The sequence below is a fragment of the Hyperoodon ampullatus genome, assembly GCF_949752795.1.
Source record: "Hyperoodon ampullatus genome assembly, chromosome: 15".
NCBI lineage: Eukaryota > Metazoa > Chordata > Mammalia > Artiodactyla > Ziphiidae > Hyperoodon > Hyperoodon ampullatus.
In genome coordinates, this window is record NC_136928.1 from 27,019,074 (window position 1) to 27,033,744 (window position 14,671).

General features: G+C 38.5%; 1 protein-coding gene across 2 annotated transcripts in view; it reads left to right on the forward strand.

Annotated features, from left to right (window-relative positions):
* Positions 1-14,671, forward strand: part of EXOC6B (exocyst complex component 6B) — a gene marked incomplete at its 3' end in the record, with an annotated part of 718,627 nt that overhangs the window by 388,156 nt on the left and 315,800 nt on the right. For both annotated transcript variants that reach the window (XM_079720455.1, XM_079720456.1), the window contains exon 16: positions 9,662-9,773. In XM_079720455.1, coding sequence (XP_079576581.1) covers positions 9,662-9,773 — 112 coding nt within the window. The remainder of the gene's footprint in view (positions 1-9,661; positions 9,774-14,671) is intronic.

The window sequence follows — 14,671 nt, forward strand, 5'->3', positions numbered from 1 at the left end:
CCCAGAGGTCTCTAAGACTGTCCTCAATGCATTTCATTGTTTTTTCTTTATTCTGCTCTGCAGTAGTTATTTCCAGTATTTTATCTTCCAGGTCTCTTATCCATTCTTCTACCTCGGTTATTCTGCTATTGATTCCTTCTAGAGAATTTTTCATTTCAACTTATTGTGTTCATCATTTTTTGTTTGCTCTTTAGTTATTCTAGTGCCTTGTTAAACATTTCTTGTATTTTCTCCATTCTGTTTCCAAGATTTTGGATCATCTTTATTATTATTACTCTCAGTTCTTTTTCAGGTAGACTGCCTATTTCCTCTTCATTTGTTTGGTCTGGTGGTTTTTTACCTTGTTCCTTCATCTGCTGTGTGTTTCTCTGTCTTCTCATTTTGCTTTACTTACTGTGTTTGGGGTCTCCTTTTCACAGGCTGCAGGTTCATACTTCCCCTTGTTTTTGGTGTCTTCCCCCAGTGGCTAAGGTTGGTTCAGTGGGTTGTGTAGGCTTCCTGTTGGAGGGGACTAGTGCCTGTGTTCCGGTGGATGGGGCTGGATCTTGTGTTTCTGGTGGGCAGGACCATGTCCAGTGGTGTGTTTTAGTGTGTCTGTGACCTTACTATGATTTTAGGTAGCCTCTATACTAATGGGTGGCATTGTGTTCCTGTCTCCCTAGTTGTTTGGTATAGGGTGTCCAGCACTTTAGCTTGCTGGTCGTTGAGTGGAGCTGTGTCTTCACATTGAGATGGAGATCTCTGGGAGATCTTTCACCATTTGATGTTACATGGAGCTGGGAGGTCTCTGGTGGACCAATGTCCTGAACTCAGCTCTCCCACCTCAGAGGCTCAGGCCTGACACCCAGGCGGAGCACCAAGACCCTGTCAGGCACATGGCTCAGAAGAAAAGAGAGAAAAAAAGAAATCAAGAAAGAAAGAAAAAATAAAAATAAAGTAATTAAAATAGAAAGTAATTATTAATAGTAAAAAAAATTAAAAATTAATAAAGAACGGAAATAAAGAAATAAGAGAGCAACAAAACCAAAAAAACAAATCCACCAATGATAACAAGCGCTAAAATCTATACTGAAAAAAAAAAAAAAAAGACAGGCAGAACCGTAGGACAAATGGTAAAAGCAAAGCTGTACAGAGAAAATCACACAAAGAAGCATAGCCATACACACAAAAAGAGAAAAAGGAAGAAAATATATATACATACATATATATATATATACATATATATATATATGTATATATATATATAAAAGAAGCGAGCAACCAAATCTATAAGCAAATATACAAATGAAAATAAACTCTAAATACTAAACTAAGGTAAACATAAAACTAGAAACAAATTAGACGTGAAAGCAAACCCCAAGTCTACAGGTGCTCCCAAAGTCCACTGCCTCAGTTTTGGGATGATACGTTGTCTCTTCAGGTATTCCACAGAGGCAGGTTACATCAGGTTGATTGTGGAGATTTAATCCGCTGCTCCTGAGGCTGCTGGGAGAAATTTCCCTTTCTCTTCTTTGCTCTTACAGCTCCTGAGGTTCAGCTTTAGATTTGGCCCTGCCTCTGCGTGTCGGTCACCTGACAGTTTCTGTTCCTCCCCCAGACAGGACGGGGTTAAAGGAGCAGCTGATTAGGTGCCTCTGGTTCACTCAGGCCGCGGGATAGGAGGGGTACAGAATGCAGGGCGAGCCTGCGGCGGCAGAGGCCAGCATGACGTTGCAACAACCTGAGGCACGCCGTGGGTTCTACCAGGAAAGTTGTACCTGGATCATGGGACCCTGGCAGTGGAGGGCTGCACAGGGTCCTGGGAAGGGAGGTGTTGATAGTGACCTGTGCTTGCACACAGGCTTCTTGGTGGCTGTAGCATCCTTAGCATTTTATGCCCATCTCTGGTGTCTGCACAGCTCGCTCCCATCTCTGGAGCTCATTTAGGTGGTGCTCTGACTCGCCTCTCCTCATGCACCTCGAAACAATGGTCTGTTGGCTCTTAGGCAGGTCCAGACTTTTTCCCGGACTCCCTCCAGGCTAGCTGTGGCGCACTAGCCCCCTTCAGGCTGTGTTCACACAGCCAATCCTAGTCCTCTCCTTGGGATCTGACCTACAAAGCCGGAGCCTCAGCTCCCAGCCCACACCCATCCTGGCAGGTGAGCAGAGAAGCCTCTCTGGCTGGTGAGTGCTGGTCGGCATCGGTACTCTGTGCGGGAATCTTTCCACTTTGCCCTCTGCACCCCTGTTGCTGTGCTTTCCTCCGTGTCTCTGAAGCTTCCCCCCTGCCAGCCCCCATCTCCGCCAGTGAAGGGGCTTCCTAGTGGGTGGAAACTTTTCCTCCTTCACAGCTCCCTCCCACAGGTGCAGGTCCCGTCCCTTTTCTTTTGTCTGTTTTTTCTTTTTTCTTTTGCCCTACCCAGGTACATGGGGAGTTTCTTGCCTCTTGGGCTGTCTGAGGTCTTCTGCAGTCATTCAGTAGGTGTTCTGTAGGAGTTATTCCACATGTAGATGTATTTCTGATGTATTTGTGGGGAGGAAGGTGATCTCCACGTCCTACTCCCCTGCCATCTTGAAGGTCTCCCCCAGCTATAATTTTGTTAAGTAATCTTTCTCTTTTTCTTTCTTCTTTTTCGGGGATTCCAATAATGTGTATATTTGGTTTTTTAATGGTAATCAATATGTCCCTATACTTTCTTTTTTTATGTTTTCTCTTTGCTCCTCTTTCTGATATCAAACGGCCTGTCTTCTAATTCCCTGATTCTTTCTTCTGTATGACTTAGTCTTCTCTTGAAGCTCTCTGTTGAATTTTTCAGTTCTATCATTGTATACTTCAGCTCCAGGATTTCAGTTTGGTTCTTTTTTATGGTTTCTATATCTTTATTAACCTTCTCTTTTTGTTTGTGCATAGTGTTCCAGATTTAATTTTCTTGTCTTTCTGTGTTTTCTTGCATATTATTGAGCTTAAGATGATATTTCAAATTCTTTGTTAGACAGTTTGTGTGTCTCAGTTTCTTTGGTATTCATTACTAGAACATTATTTGTTTTGTTTGGTGGTGTCAGGTGGTTTGTCAAGTCTTTGTGATCCATGTAGCTTTGTGTTGATGGCTCTGCCTTTGTGCTTGTCTTTGGGGGCATGGAGTTATGTGTCTCCCCCTAGGTCCCTGGGTTGCAGGACTATGCCTATACCATGCCTGAAGGGTCTGGAGTCAAAACACGGGACCACGTCAGGTTTCACAATTAGAATGACTGATAGATTGCAGCTTTGCAATTGCATTGAGGGATTCATCTGGGGGTGCTTATGGGGATTCCTTCTGGTGCATTTCTGGGCAAATAGGGTTTCTCTTGGGCCATAGTTGGGAGTGGCTGGTGCCAGATTCCAGAGACACTTCAAGATACACAGTGAGACTGAGGTCAGTGGACCTATCTCTAGGGGCACATATGGGCGTGTCTCCTGCTGGATTCCTGGGCAGGCAGGACTGCCTCCCATCCATGGCTACAAGGGGCTGGAGCAGGTCATGGGGGCACTTCAACATCTATGGTCAGATTTGAGGTTGGCGGCCCTACCTCCAGGTGCACGGAAGGGTATGTGGCCCGACACGTCCCTGAGTGGACTGGAGTACTCCTGGTCTGTGGCTATGTGAACATGCGGTCAAGTTACAGGGATTTTTTTAGTATTTGCAATCAGACTGAGGTTGGAGAACTTGCCTAGGTTCATGGAGAGGCATGTCTCTGCCCAGCCATAGGCAGGCAGGGTTGACAGCTAATAGGGTCTGGAGTTGGGTCATGGAACAATTCAGTGTTTACAGGTAGAACTGAGTTTGGTGGGCCTATTACCCAAGGCACAGGTTGGCATGACTGTCACCACATCCTTTGGCAAATGGTGATGATGGAAAGGCCAAACAGGCTGTGTCCATAGGCAGTCAGGGGCCAGAGTCGGTTCCTGTGTCTGTAGCTAGGACTATGGTTAGCAAGTATGCCACCTGAGTGAGTTTCGGCTTGCCTTCTGAAAGCAACCCTCCTTGGTCTTGGGCTCTGCCGGATTTTACAGTCTTCTTTCTTGAATCCAAAGTTCCACAAGAGTACTTTTGTCTCTGCTTGGCTGCCAAGTTATTGTTGCTGAGAAGGGATATATGTGCAGGACTTCCTGTTCTGCCATTTCTAATGTCATGCCTCTATTTTTAATTGCTCTTAAAGAAAATTGCTTGTGTAAAGGAAAAATGGTAACAGTGTCTAGTAAAGGAAAAGTAAATGTAAAAGTAAATGTATGATAATAATAGGTCGGTCAAATGATATGTGAGAGGAATTTGATTTACTGTTTAAGGTTTTTACATTATACATGAAGTGGTATATTATGTGAAAATATATTCTGTTATATTCTCTCTATATATATAGTATAACATATAGCAACCACTGAAAAAATGGTCCAAAAAACATGAAACAGGTGAAAGTAATAAGCCAATAATGAGGATAAAAAGGAATCATAAAAAGAACACTCAATCTAAAAACAGTCACCAAACGAGTTAAATGGGATATAGAACAGGTGGAACAAACAGAAGTCAACTAGCAAGATGGTAAATTTAAATCCAATTACAACAGTGTTCCATGTACACTTGAATAGAATGTGTATTCTGTAGTTGTTGAGTGTTGTATTCTCTAAATGAGAGATTAAGTTTGTTAATAGTATTGTACAAATTTTCTGTATCCTTCCCTTTTTAGGTCTACTTTTTCTGTCAATTACTGAGGAGTGTTAAACTATCCAGCTATGATTGTAGATTTGTCTATTTTTTTGTGTGTGATCTCTCAAGTTTGTTTCATTTATTTTGAATATATCTTTTTAAGTTCATACACAGTTTGACTGTTTTATCTTCTTATTGTATTCATCCTTCTAATTTTGTGAAATGTCCCTCTTTATCTGTGTTAAAAATTAAAATAGTCATTGTCTTCTTTGACTAATATTAATATAACCATTACTTTCTCTTATGGTATATGTTTGTCTGTTCTATTACTTAACCTTTTCTTCTTTTTTCATCATGTTATTTTCAACTAATTTCAACATTAAGGAAGAATTTCAGAAATGTTGTGATGAACTGAAATTCTCCAATTTTTGACTTTTTGCCATGTTTGCTTTATTACTTCCTCTCTCTCTCTGTCTGTATGTGTGTGTGTGTGTGTGTGTGTGTGTGTGTGTAGTATTTTAATCCCTTATGGTTTATGTTAATTTTGATTAACTATTTAAGATGTTGTCTGTTTTCTCCATATAATTATAATTTTTCCTTTTGTAATAAGTAATGTTTGTGTTGAAATACATTGAGACCATATATTTATTTTGTTAGTTACCAGATGTCCTTCACTTCTTTCCCTCTTATAGTATTCATTAGTGATTCTTGCCTGAAATCAGTTATTTTCTCTGATAGTCATTAATATATGATTTTAACTAATTTATGATTTTTTAATTCCTTTTATATGTATTACTTGGCATTCCATATTAAGGAGTCCTTCCCCATTATCTATCTATATAGCTAGCTACCTACCTACCTACCTACCTAGCTACCTACCTACCTATCATTTCCTATTATCATATCAGACTCATGGATTCTTACTTCATTCAGTTGGGTTATTCCTTTAATGACCTTATTCATTTTGATACTCAAATTGTCCCAGATGTAGCTAGTGTGAGCCACTTCAAGTGGGCTCCTGTGCCTTGTTAATGTGTTCTTATCACTTTGGGGACATTTCCTAACTTAACCACAATATTATTCATTTTTTCAAGGAGCTCAGTTCTTTTTAGTGCTGAGTGGCATCTTGACAGTAAGATCTAGACATGTTCCTTGTATTTAAATGTTTGTCATTTTGAATCAACAAGTAGTTTGATATTGGTTTTTTATTCATTCTGCTTAATTGGAATGTTTATTCCATTACATTAATCTATTTAGTGATTTGTTTGGATTTAAGCCTCTCATCTTGCTGTTGTTTTTCTATTTGTTCCATTCATTTTTTTTTTTTTTTGCTCTTTTTATTCCTTTTTTCCTTCCTGCTTCTCGATTAAGTTTTCTTAGTATTATGATTTAGTTTCCGTATTGGCTTACTGAAATATAACTTTTAGTTTTATTTATTATCTGTTTGTGTGTTTGCTCTGGGAATTACAGTGTGTATCCTTAAGTTATCACAGTTACATGTAATTTAAGAATCTTACAGCAGTATAGTGTAATTTATCTTTTCACTTCCTTTTCTGATATTGTTGGCATATACTTACTTATACACTTGTTTTTAAACACTAAAATATGTTATTGTTTGTGTTGGAACATTTGATAGTATTTTAAAGTTCAAGAAAGAAAAGTAGTTCATTATATTTATCCACATGTTTGCTATTTCCAGGCCTTCTCCTTCTTTCTTACAGATCTGTGTTACCCTTTGGTATCATTTTCCTTCAGTGTGAAGAATTTCTTCTAGCTATTCTTATAGTGTATATCTGCTGGTTTTAGATTTTCTTAGCTTTTGTTTGTCTAAAAATATTTTTTTCATCTGTTTTCAAAAATGTATTTTTTAAGATGTAGAATTCTAGGCTGACAGTCCTCCCTTTCCCCACACTTTAAAGATTTTATTCCTCTGTTTTCTTTCATTGTTTCTGAAGAGAAATAAGCCATTATTCTTATTGTTGTTCCTCTAACTGTATTGCCTTTCTTCTCTGGTTGCCTTTAAGGTTTTCTCTTTGTCTTTGCATTTTACAATTTGACTGTGATTTTCCTGTGTGAGGTTTTATTTGCATTAATTGTGTTGGGGTTTTGCTAAACTTCTGAGATCTGTGGGTTGAGATCTTTTATTAGGTTTGGAGATGATGTTGCCAATTTATCCTTAAATATGTCTCTTTTCTCATTTCTTCCTCTTCTGCAATTCCTAGCTACTTGATGTATCATTCAGATTTCATCATTACTTGAGTGAACTGAAATGTGAGTTCACAGTTCTCAGTTTTTATTAGTTTCAAATTACTTCTGATTTCAATTCTACAAATGCTATGGTAGAAGTCTTTTTGTCTTTAAGACTCTGAAATTCCAAAGCTTTTATCCAGGGGCTTATCTTTTATTTTAACAGGATATGAGTTGGGCTGGATTTCAGCTTTAGTTAGTTTTTACTCTCCTTTGGATTGAATTCGAGTACAGCCTTGGAATCTAAATCCCTTTCAAAATTTGCAAGACTTCTTTCTGATTTCTAGCACTACCCCCACCATTTCTTATGGAACAGAATTCTTATAGGGGAGAGTTGTTGGGTCAGTATATTTATTTTTGTTTGGGGTGGGGGCTCTTCCAAGATTCCAATCTGTAATAGCAGCCCACACTGTTAAGGGGTTGGGTGATTTTTTTTTTGTCCCACCAAAGTCTCTCAGCCTATGAGTATTTCACCCCCTCATCTCTGTGTACCCAGATTAGGCAGTTGGCCTTAGATATGAAAGTAGCTGCTACTCTTTGCTTATCTTGCAAGGGCTTTATCCCAGTATGCAATTTAATTCAGTTATATACTTTTTGTGTTCATTATACTTCATTAACATTAAAGGAATATACAGCTTTTAGCTTAGATCTAGCTTTCTTGTGCTTTTGAAGGTAGTAACAGCTTTTCTCGATCTTCTACATCATACCCAAGAATGGAACTTCTACTAGATCTTTGTAAAGCATAATAGAAATAAGTAATAAGTAGAGATGCCAGGAGAGTGATTAATATCAGGGGCACCAGATTATTTTGGACGCCTGTGTTAATCACTTTTATAGCAACCTGTACTTATTCATAACTCATATTACAATTGATATGATATAATTATGAGTTTAACATATGAATGTAGGAACCATGACTATTTCTTCACCACTGTAATTTCAATATTCCATCAACACAATGCCCAGCAACTTATATATTTTTGGAATGAAGTTTTAAATTCAGTAATAGTTTTTGAAAAGGTAGCAATAGGCCAGAGGTTATTGTTCAATTAAATATATCCTTACATGGACCCTGTAAAAATATTTTGAGGTATCTTTTTTTCTAACTGAATTTCCTAACTGAATTCCTTGCATTCTGTAGTCTTATTTATTTCTAATATTTTTGTCTTCCACATAGCATGACAATGTAGCTAGCCTGTATATTTAGTATTTTAAGATTTTTAATTGAACTATACTAAACCTCTGATTTTATTCTGTAGAAAGAGAAATCAATGAGATAAAATTTCTGACCATTGTTCACAAGCAATAAATTATTGAAAAAGAACTGCTCACAAATCTTTATTTACATTTATTTCTTTTTTTTTTTTTTGCGGTATGTGGGCCTCGCGCTGCTGTGGCCTCTCCCGTTGCGGAGCACAGGCTCTGGACGCGCAGGCTCAGCGGCCATGGCTCAGGGGTCCAGCCGCTCCGTGGCATGTGGGATCTTCCTGGACCGGGGCACGAACCCGTGTCCCCTGCATCGGCAGGCGGGCTCTCAACCACTGCACCACCAGGGAAGCCCTACATTTATTTCTTGATAAAGAAGTGTCATTACATACTAACTTTATTATTGAAGAAATATTTGTCTCAAAAGGGTATCTTTTATAGAAAGCCATCTTGGGTGATGCTTTCAGGGGCTTATGAAGGATGTATAGGTCTAGAATTTCATTTGTTGGTTGCAAGATTGTTGTTTTCTTTTTTAAACTTTGCATATAAAGATAGTTTTGGAATCATTTTATTATGTTTATTTTCCTTTACTGAATAGAAATGTCATTATCGATCATTTTTGTAATAGTAAGGGTTATAAAGCATTTATGCAGAATTAAACTACTGGTTTATTTTCAAAGTCAGTGGTTACCAGTGAGGAGAGGGGAGAGAGGAGGGGCAAGATAGAGGTAGAGGATTAAGAAGTACAAACTACTATGTATAAAACAAATAAGTTACAAGTATATATTATATAGTACAGGGAATATAGCCCATATTTTATAACTTTAAATGGAGTATAATCTTTAAAATTTTTGATTCATTATGTTGTACACTTGAAAGTTATAAAATCTTGTAAATCAATTTTTTAAAAGTCCAAAAACAGTAACTATTGGCTTGAAACATTCATTTTGGAATGAGAGCTAAATAGACATTATATGAAAGATGATGACATAGGAGCAGAGATATCTTTTTTTTTTTTTTAGGGACCTTTACAGCTAATTGTGCAGAAAGTCTACAAAGAGATCAGGTTGAAAAATTATAAATATTAACTGCGAAGGAACTTGAATGTATGGGAGAGATAATGGTTTCAGAATGCAGAATCATGTTAGAGAACTCTGTCCGGAGATGCAGTATCGCACAGTGTTTAAATGCCGTAGCCTTTAGAGCTACACTGCCTGTATTAAAATCCTTTTTTGCTATCTACTCACTGTGTGACCTTCAGCAAGTTACTTAACTTCTCTTTACCTTCATTTCCTCATCTGTAAAGTAGAGATAATACTAAAGCTAATTCTGTAAAGTAGAGATAATACTAAACTAATTCATATGGTTATTATGAAGGTTAAATGAATTTTGATACATTAAAATACTTGGAATCTAATTTCTGATATACAATAAATGTTATTTCTTGTTGCCATTATTATTATTATTACTATGAGTACCACTGGCACCTTGTTTGTTTGCAAAATAATTTTCCTACCTGGTATGATTGACTCTTGACATTTCCTTTTCAGTTCAACTGAAGTTGATGACATGATTCGTAAATCTACAAACCTGTTGCTAACTAGGACTCTGAGCAGCTCTCTGCAGAATGTCATTAAAAGGAAGAATATTGGACTTACTGAGGTAAAGCTGCTCTTATTGCAGGCAGCCAAGGCAATTTGTGAACAGAGCTCTGGGACTTGTGTGTGAATTAATTATAATTTTCTATGTGCTCTATCATGTTCTTTCTGATGGACTCACAGTGAAAGTACAAAATAAATTCCTTGTGTTTTTCATTCAGTGCCTTGGAGAAATCCATTATTTTCTGGAAAAGTCACTTTTTTTCTCTCTCTCATTGTCTTCTCTAGTTTAACTGGTTTTCCTTTCTGAGGTTGTTGGGTTAAATTTGTATTATTTGCCATTGATTAGATAAAAAAATTGTTAGTTGGAGAATAGAGTCAACATCAGTGTCCTATTTAAAATAATGGCAGTTCAAATACAACATACAGCATGAAATCACATTTTGCCTACATAAGTCATTGATGCCAGGGATATTGGCATTCATAGTCACTGGTTAGTGTTAGATTTTGTTTTTGAGATACATCACATGTATGAGTGGTAAATTACTCTTTATTAGCATGTAAGTCTGGGGATTTGGGATTGAGGAAATGTGAGAGAAAGGCAGTCATTACATTTCTGTGGAAGCTTACACAATCTCACAAAGGGTGGAGGGTTATTGTACATAGGTTGAGAACAGTATCTTGGCAAACTGAAGATTTGACACATTGGCCTAAGTCCTAAAATTTAGAAAGATGCGACATTTCCCTTCTCTTAGAAACCCAGGTTTGTATGGGAGCCTCAACCTCCCATTTTATGGAAGTTAGAGTGCCAAGTGTGAGAGAACTTGGAGGAATTTTCTTCACAGGTGAAGGGAAGGGCTGTTGGTCATCTGTTTTTAGAGGTGGTATAGTTTCAAAGTCAGTTGGTCTAGGAAAAATTGACATTTTCAGATATACATTATCAAGGATGAACGTCAGTAAGTGGTTAACGATACTGACCCATAGATAAGTACAGCTGGAAGCCAGGTGAACATCTATTTCTGATTTTGGAATGATTGTTTCTTTCCCTGTGTTAAGATTTAAAAACACTGTTATTATAATTTATAAATACTGTATTATAATGTGAGACATTGGCAGTGATTGAATTCTACTTATAACCAACTTTTTTTTTACAATTTAAAGTTACATTCGACATTATTTGGACAATCCCCTCATTTTGCAGAGCTTCGTTTCTCTTGCCTGGTATGGAAATATTAGGCATTGCCATTATGTGTCTGAGAATAGGCTAACTTCTTTTGTAATCAGGAATGCTACAGAAAAGCAAAGTTGAATTGAAAATTTGGAGGTCCTTATGCTTTTGTAGATTATTCTGTTCTCCTTTTCTGAATCCCTAGTAGGACAGAAAATTTATTTTGTGAACTACCTCTACATTAAAACTCTTGATATAGTTCTTCTTAGGCCATTTGATTTATCAATCTCTTAAAAGCCATTTTATTTAATTAATTTATTTTTATTGAAATATAATTGATTTATAATATTGTGTTAGTTTCAGGTGTACAAAAATAAATCTGTTTTAAACAAGTAGCATAGCAGGAACATGGTGTGATAGAAACAGCTTTGGACACAGAAGTCTCTGGAATTTAGTTGTGACTATGCCATTGATTTACTGTAGCATCTTAAAAGAAGACCTAACTCCTCAGTTCTTCACTTTTCCTGACTCCATTGTCCATTTCAAAGGCACTGTACAGATCAAGTAACAATAGGAAGAAGCGGTAGGAGCTTATCAAGAAGTACTGTATCATAGTTCTTGACATAAGTTCAGTGAGTGCTAAATGTTATTCCTAAGTCATTAGATCTTTTTCGGCAAAGATACTTTTGTTATCAAAATCTTTACATATGAATGAAGGAACATCCACACGTGTTTATTTATTTTGGCTATGATGGTGGTGTGTACCTGTATAGACACATACAAAACCAGTGATTTTTTTCATCACCAACAAGTAAATCTTTGACTAACTATATTATTCACCTTTTATGAAAGGGAGGACATTATATCCTTCTTTATAGGTAACTAAAGTGATTTCACATCGGGAAACATCATCAGTAATAGGCAGTGTTTGTGGAACAATTTATATTCTTCAGTGTCCATTCACAGATAATCACCTTATTTATTACAGTAACATTTGAAGCAGGCTGGGAATGTGTTATTATTCCCATTTTATAGAAGGTGTAATTAAAGTTCAAGGAGAATGCCCAAGCTAGCAAAATGATAGAAATGAGACCTAAGTTCAGGTTATTTTTTTCCCCAAACTTACTCACTTTTACTATAGTGTACTACTTTCCATATTGATTTAATTATTCTATCATAACAAAAATAGAGATTTTTACAGGAGGTCCATAGTAACATGGAAATTGTTCTAGTTAGAGGTGATTTTGTAACAGCGAGCAGATATTCGCTCAAATGATAAAAGTATTATAAGCACTCAAAACTCACAGAATCCTATTTCTGGTTACCAGATAAACAATTATTTTAGTATTTAAAAGTTTGTATAAGCTAATGTCTTTCTGCCTGTCTTGATTTGAGGTTATATGGTATCTTATCTCTTATTTTTTCTGCCCATATGCTCTATTCTTTTATCTCTTTCTCTCTATATACTGGCTTTCATGCTTTTCTCATGGCTTCTTTACTTCCCCATGTTAAGCCAACTCTACATTACCTTTCAGTTCTACACCTACTGAAACTTGAATGCCTTGTATTCTCAGACCCTAAGTGATGATCTCTAGTTCAGTCAGCAGACATAGCTGTTTTTCTAGGGCTGCTTCTTCCAAGTCTGTGAGAAGAAGGTCAGTCAAGAGTATATGTTCTAAAGCAGACTGCCCAGGTTCCAGTTCTGGTTCTCCCCTTAATAAATGTGTTCTTGGGCAGATTGCTTGGCTTTATGTGTAAAATGGGGACAATAGTAGCATGTATTTCATAGGATTGTTGTGAAGATTAAATGAACATGTAAAGTGCTTAGAATAGTGCCTGGTTCATTGCAAATACTCAGTGCATATTGCCTGTTACTAAGAAAGAGGTCTGGGCAGGTAAACAGTGGTTGTTAGGGCTAGTATAGAAATTGAGTTTTTCAAGTAAGAGAAGTCAGAAGATTAGAACAAGATGTCCTGTTAATTAACTTTACAATATTTATTGAGTGCCTACTATGTGACAGGTACTGATCTAAGTGTTAAGAATAAATAAGTGGGCTTCCCTGGTGGCGCGGTGGTTGGGAGTCCGCCTGCTGATGCAGGGGACGCGGGTTCGTGCCCTGGTCCGGGAGGATCCTGCGTGCCGTGGAGCGGCTGGGCCTGTGGGCCATGGCCGCTGGGCCTGCGCGTCCGGAGCCTGTGCTCCGCAACGGGAGAGGCCACAACGGTGAGAGGCCCACATACCACAAAAAAAAAAAAAAAAAAAAAAAGAATAAATAAGTAAACAAGAACATCAACAAAAGAGATTCTTGCTTATACTCTAGTGGCAGAAAACAGATAATAAATGGTACAGAAAATAAATAAGTAAATCATCTAGTATGATAAAAGGTCGTGAATGCTATGGAGAAAGAGAAAGAACCTGGGTTAAGGAAATCAGGAGTCTGGTGGAGGTTCAAGGTTGGTCTTATTAAAAAGAGCAACATCTTGACAGTAAGTTATTATTGAAGGGAAAAGAGCATTTTTGACAGAAGTTAGAACTAGAGCAAAGGTCTGAAGGTAGTTAAGTTATTGGCAAGTTTAGGGAATAATAAGGAAGCTGGGGTAGCTGGAATGGAGTGAGTAAGGGGAAGAGAAACAGTAGATTAGATCAGAGAGGTACCAGGGGTTCATGGTAGGCCATTATGAAGAGTTTGGCTTTTATTTTGTATGAAATGGGAGCCATGGCAGCATTTGATTAGTGGCATCATCTGACATATTCAAAAAGGATCACATCGACAATGGTATTGAGAATAAACTGTAGGGTATAAGCAGGGAGACCAGTTAGGAAGCTATGACAGTAATCCAGCAAGACTTGATGGAAACTTGGGTGATAGAGGTGTTGACAAGTGGTCCTATTTGGACTGTAGAGCCAGCATAGTTTCCTGATGGTTAAAAGTAAAGGAAGCAAGAAAGTGAGGAATTGAAGATAACCCCCCAATTTTTTTAATCTGATCAACTAGAAGGCTGCATATACCATGTGCTATGATGGCAAAAACTTCAATTAGAGCTAAATTTGGGGTGGAGGAAGATTGGGAATTTGGTTTTGGACATATTCAATTTGTAGTGTTTATTAGACACACAGTTTGAGATACTGAGTTAACAGTTGTATATATGAGTTTAGAGTTTGAGAAGGCAGTTCGGCTGGGAGATAAAAAGTTGGGAGCATAAAAATGATATTTATAACCACCTAACTGGATAATATTGCTAAGGGAATTTGTAAAGGTGGAGAAAAGGGTAAAGAATTGAACCCTTGTCACAGACGGGCGCGAGTCGCGACTGAAAGCGCGGAGCCCGGTGACGGGCGTGGGACGCTGGGGCTGCTGCTGCCGCCGCCGGGGGGCCCGTGTGCGAGCGCAGGTCACTGTCCACACCGCCCTTCCGGGAGCCTGAGCAGCCCGCCACTGCCGGGGTCCCGGGATCCAGGGGCGGCTTCCCTGGGAGAACGCACGGCGCGCCTCGGGCTGGTGCAACGTCACGCCGACCTCTGCCGCTGCAGGCTCGCCCCGCACTCCGTGCCCCTCCCTCCCGCCCGGCCTGAGTGAGCCAGAGTTCCCGAAGAGGCTGCTCCTTTAACCCTTTCCTGTCTGAGCGAAGAACAGACGCCCTCCGGCGACCTACACGCAGAGGCGGGGCCAAATCCAAAGCTGAGACCCGGGAGCTGTGAGAACAAAGAAGAGAAAGGGAAACCTCTCCCAGCAGCCTCAGAAGCAGCGGATTAAAGCTCCACAATCAACTTGATGTACCCTGCATCTGTGGAAT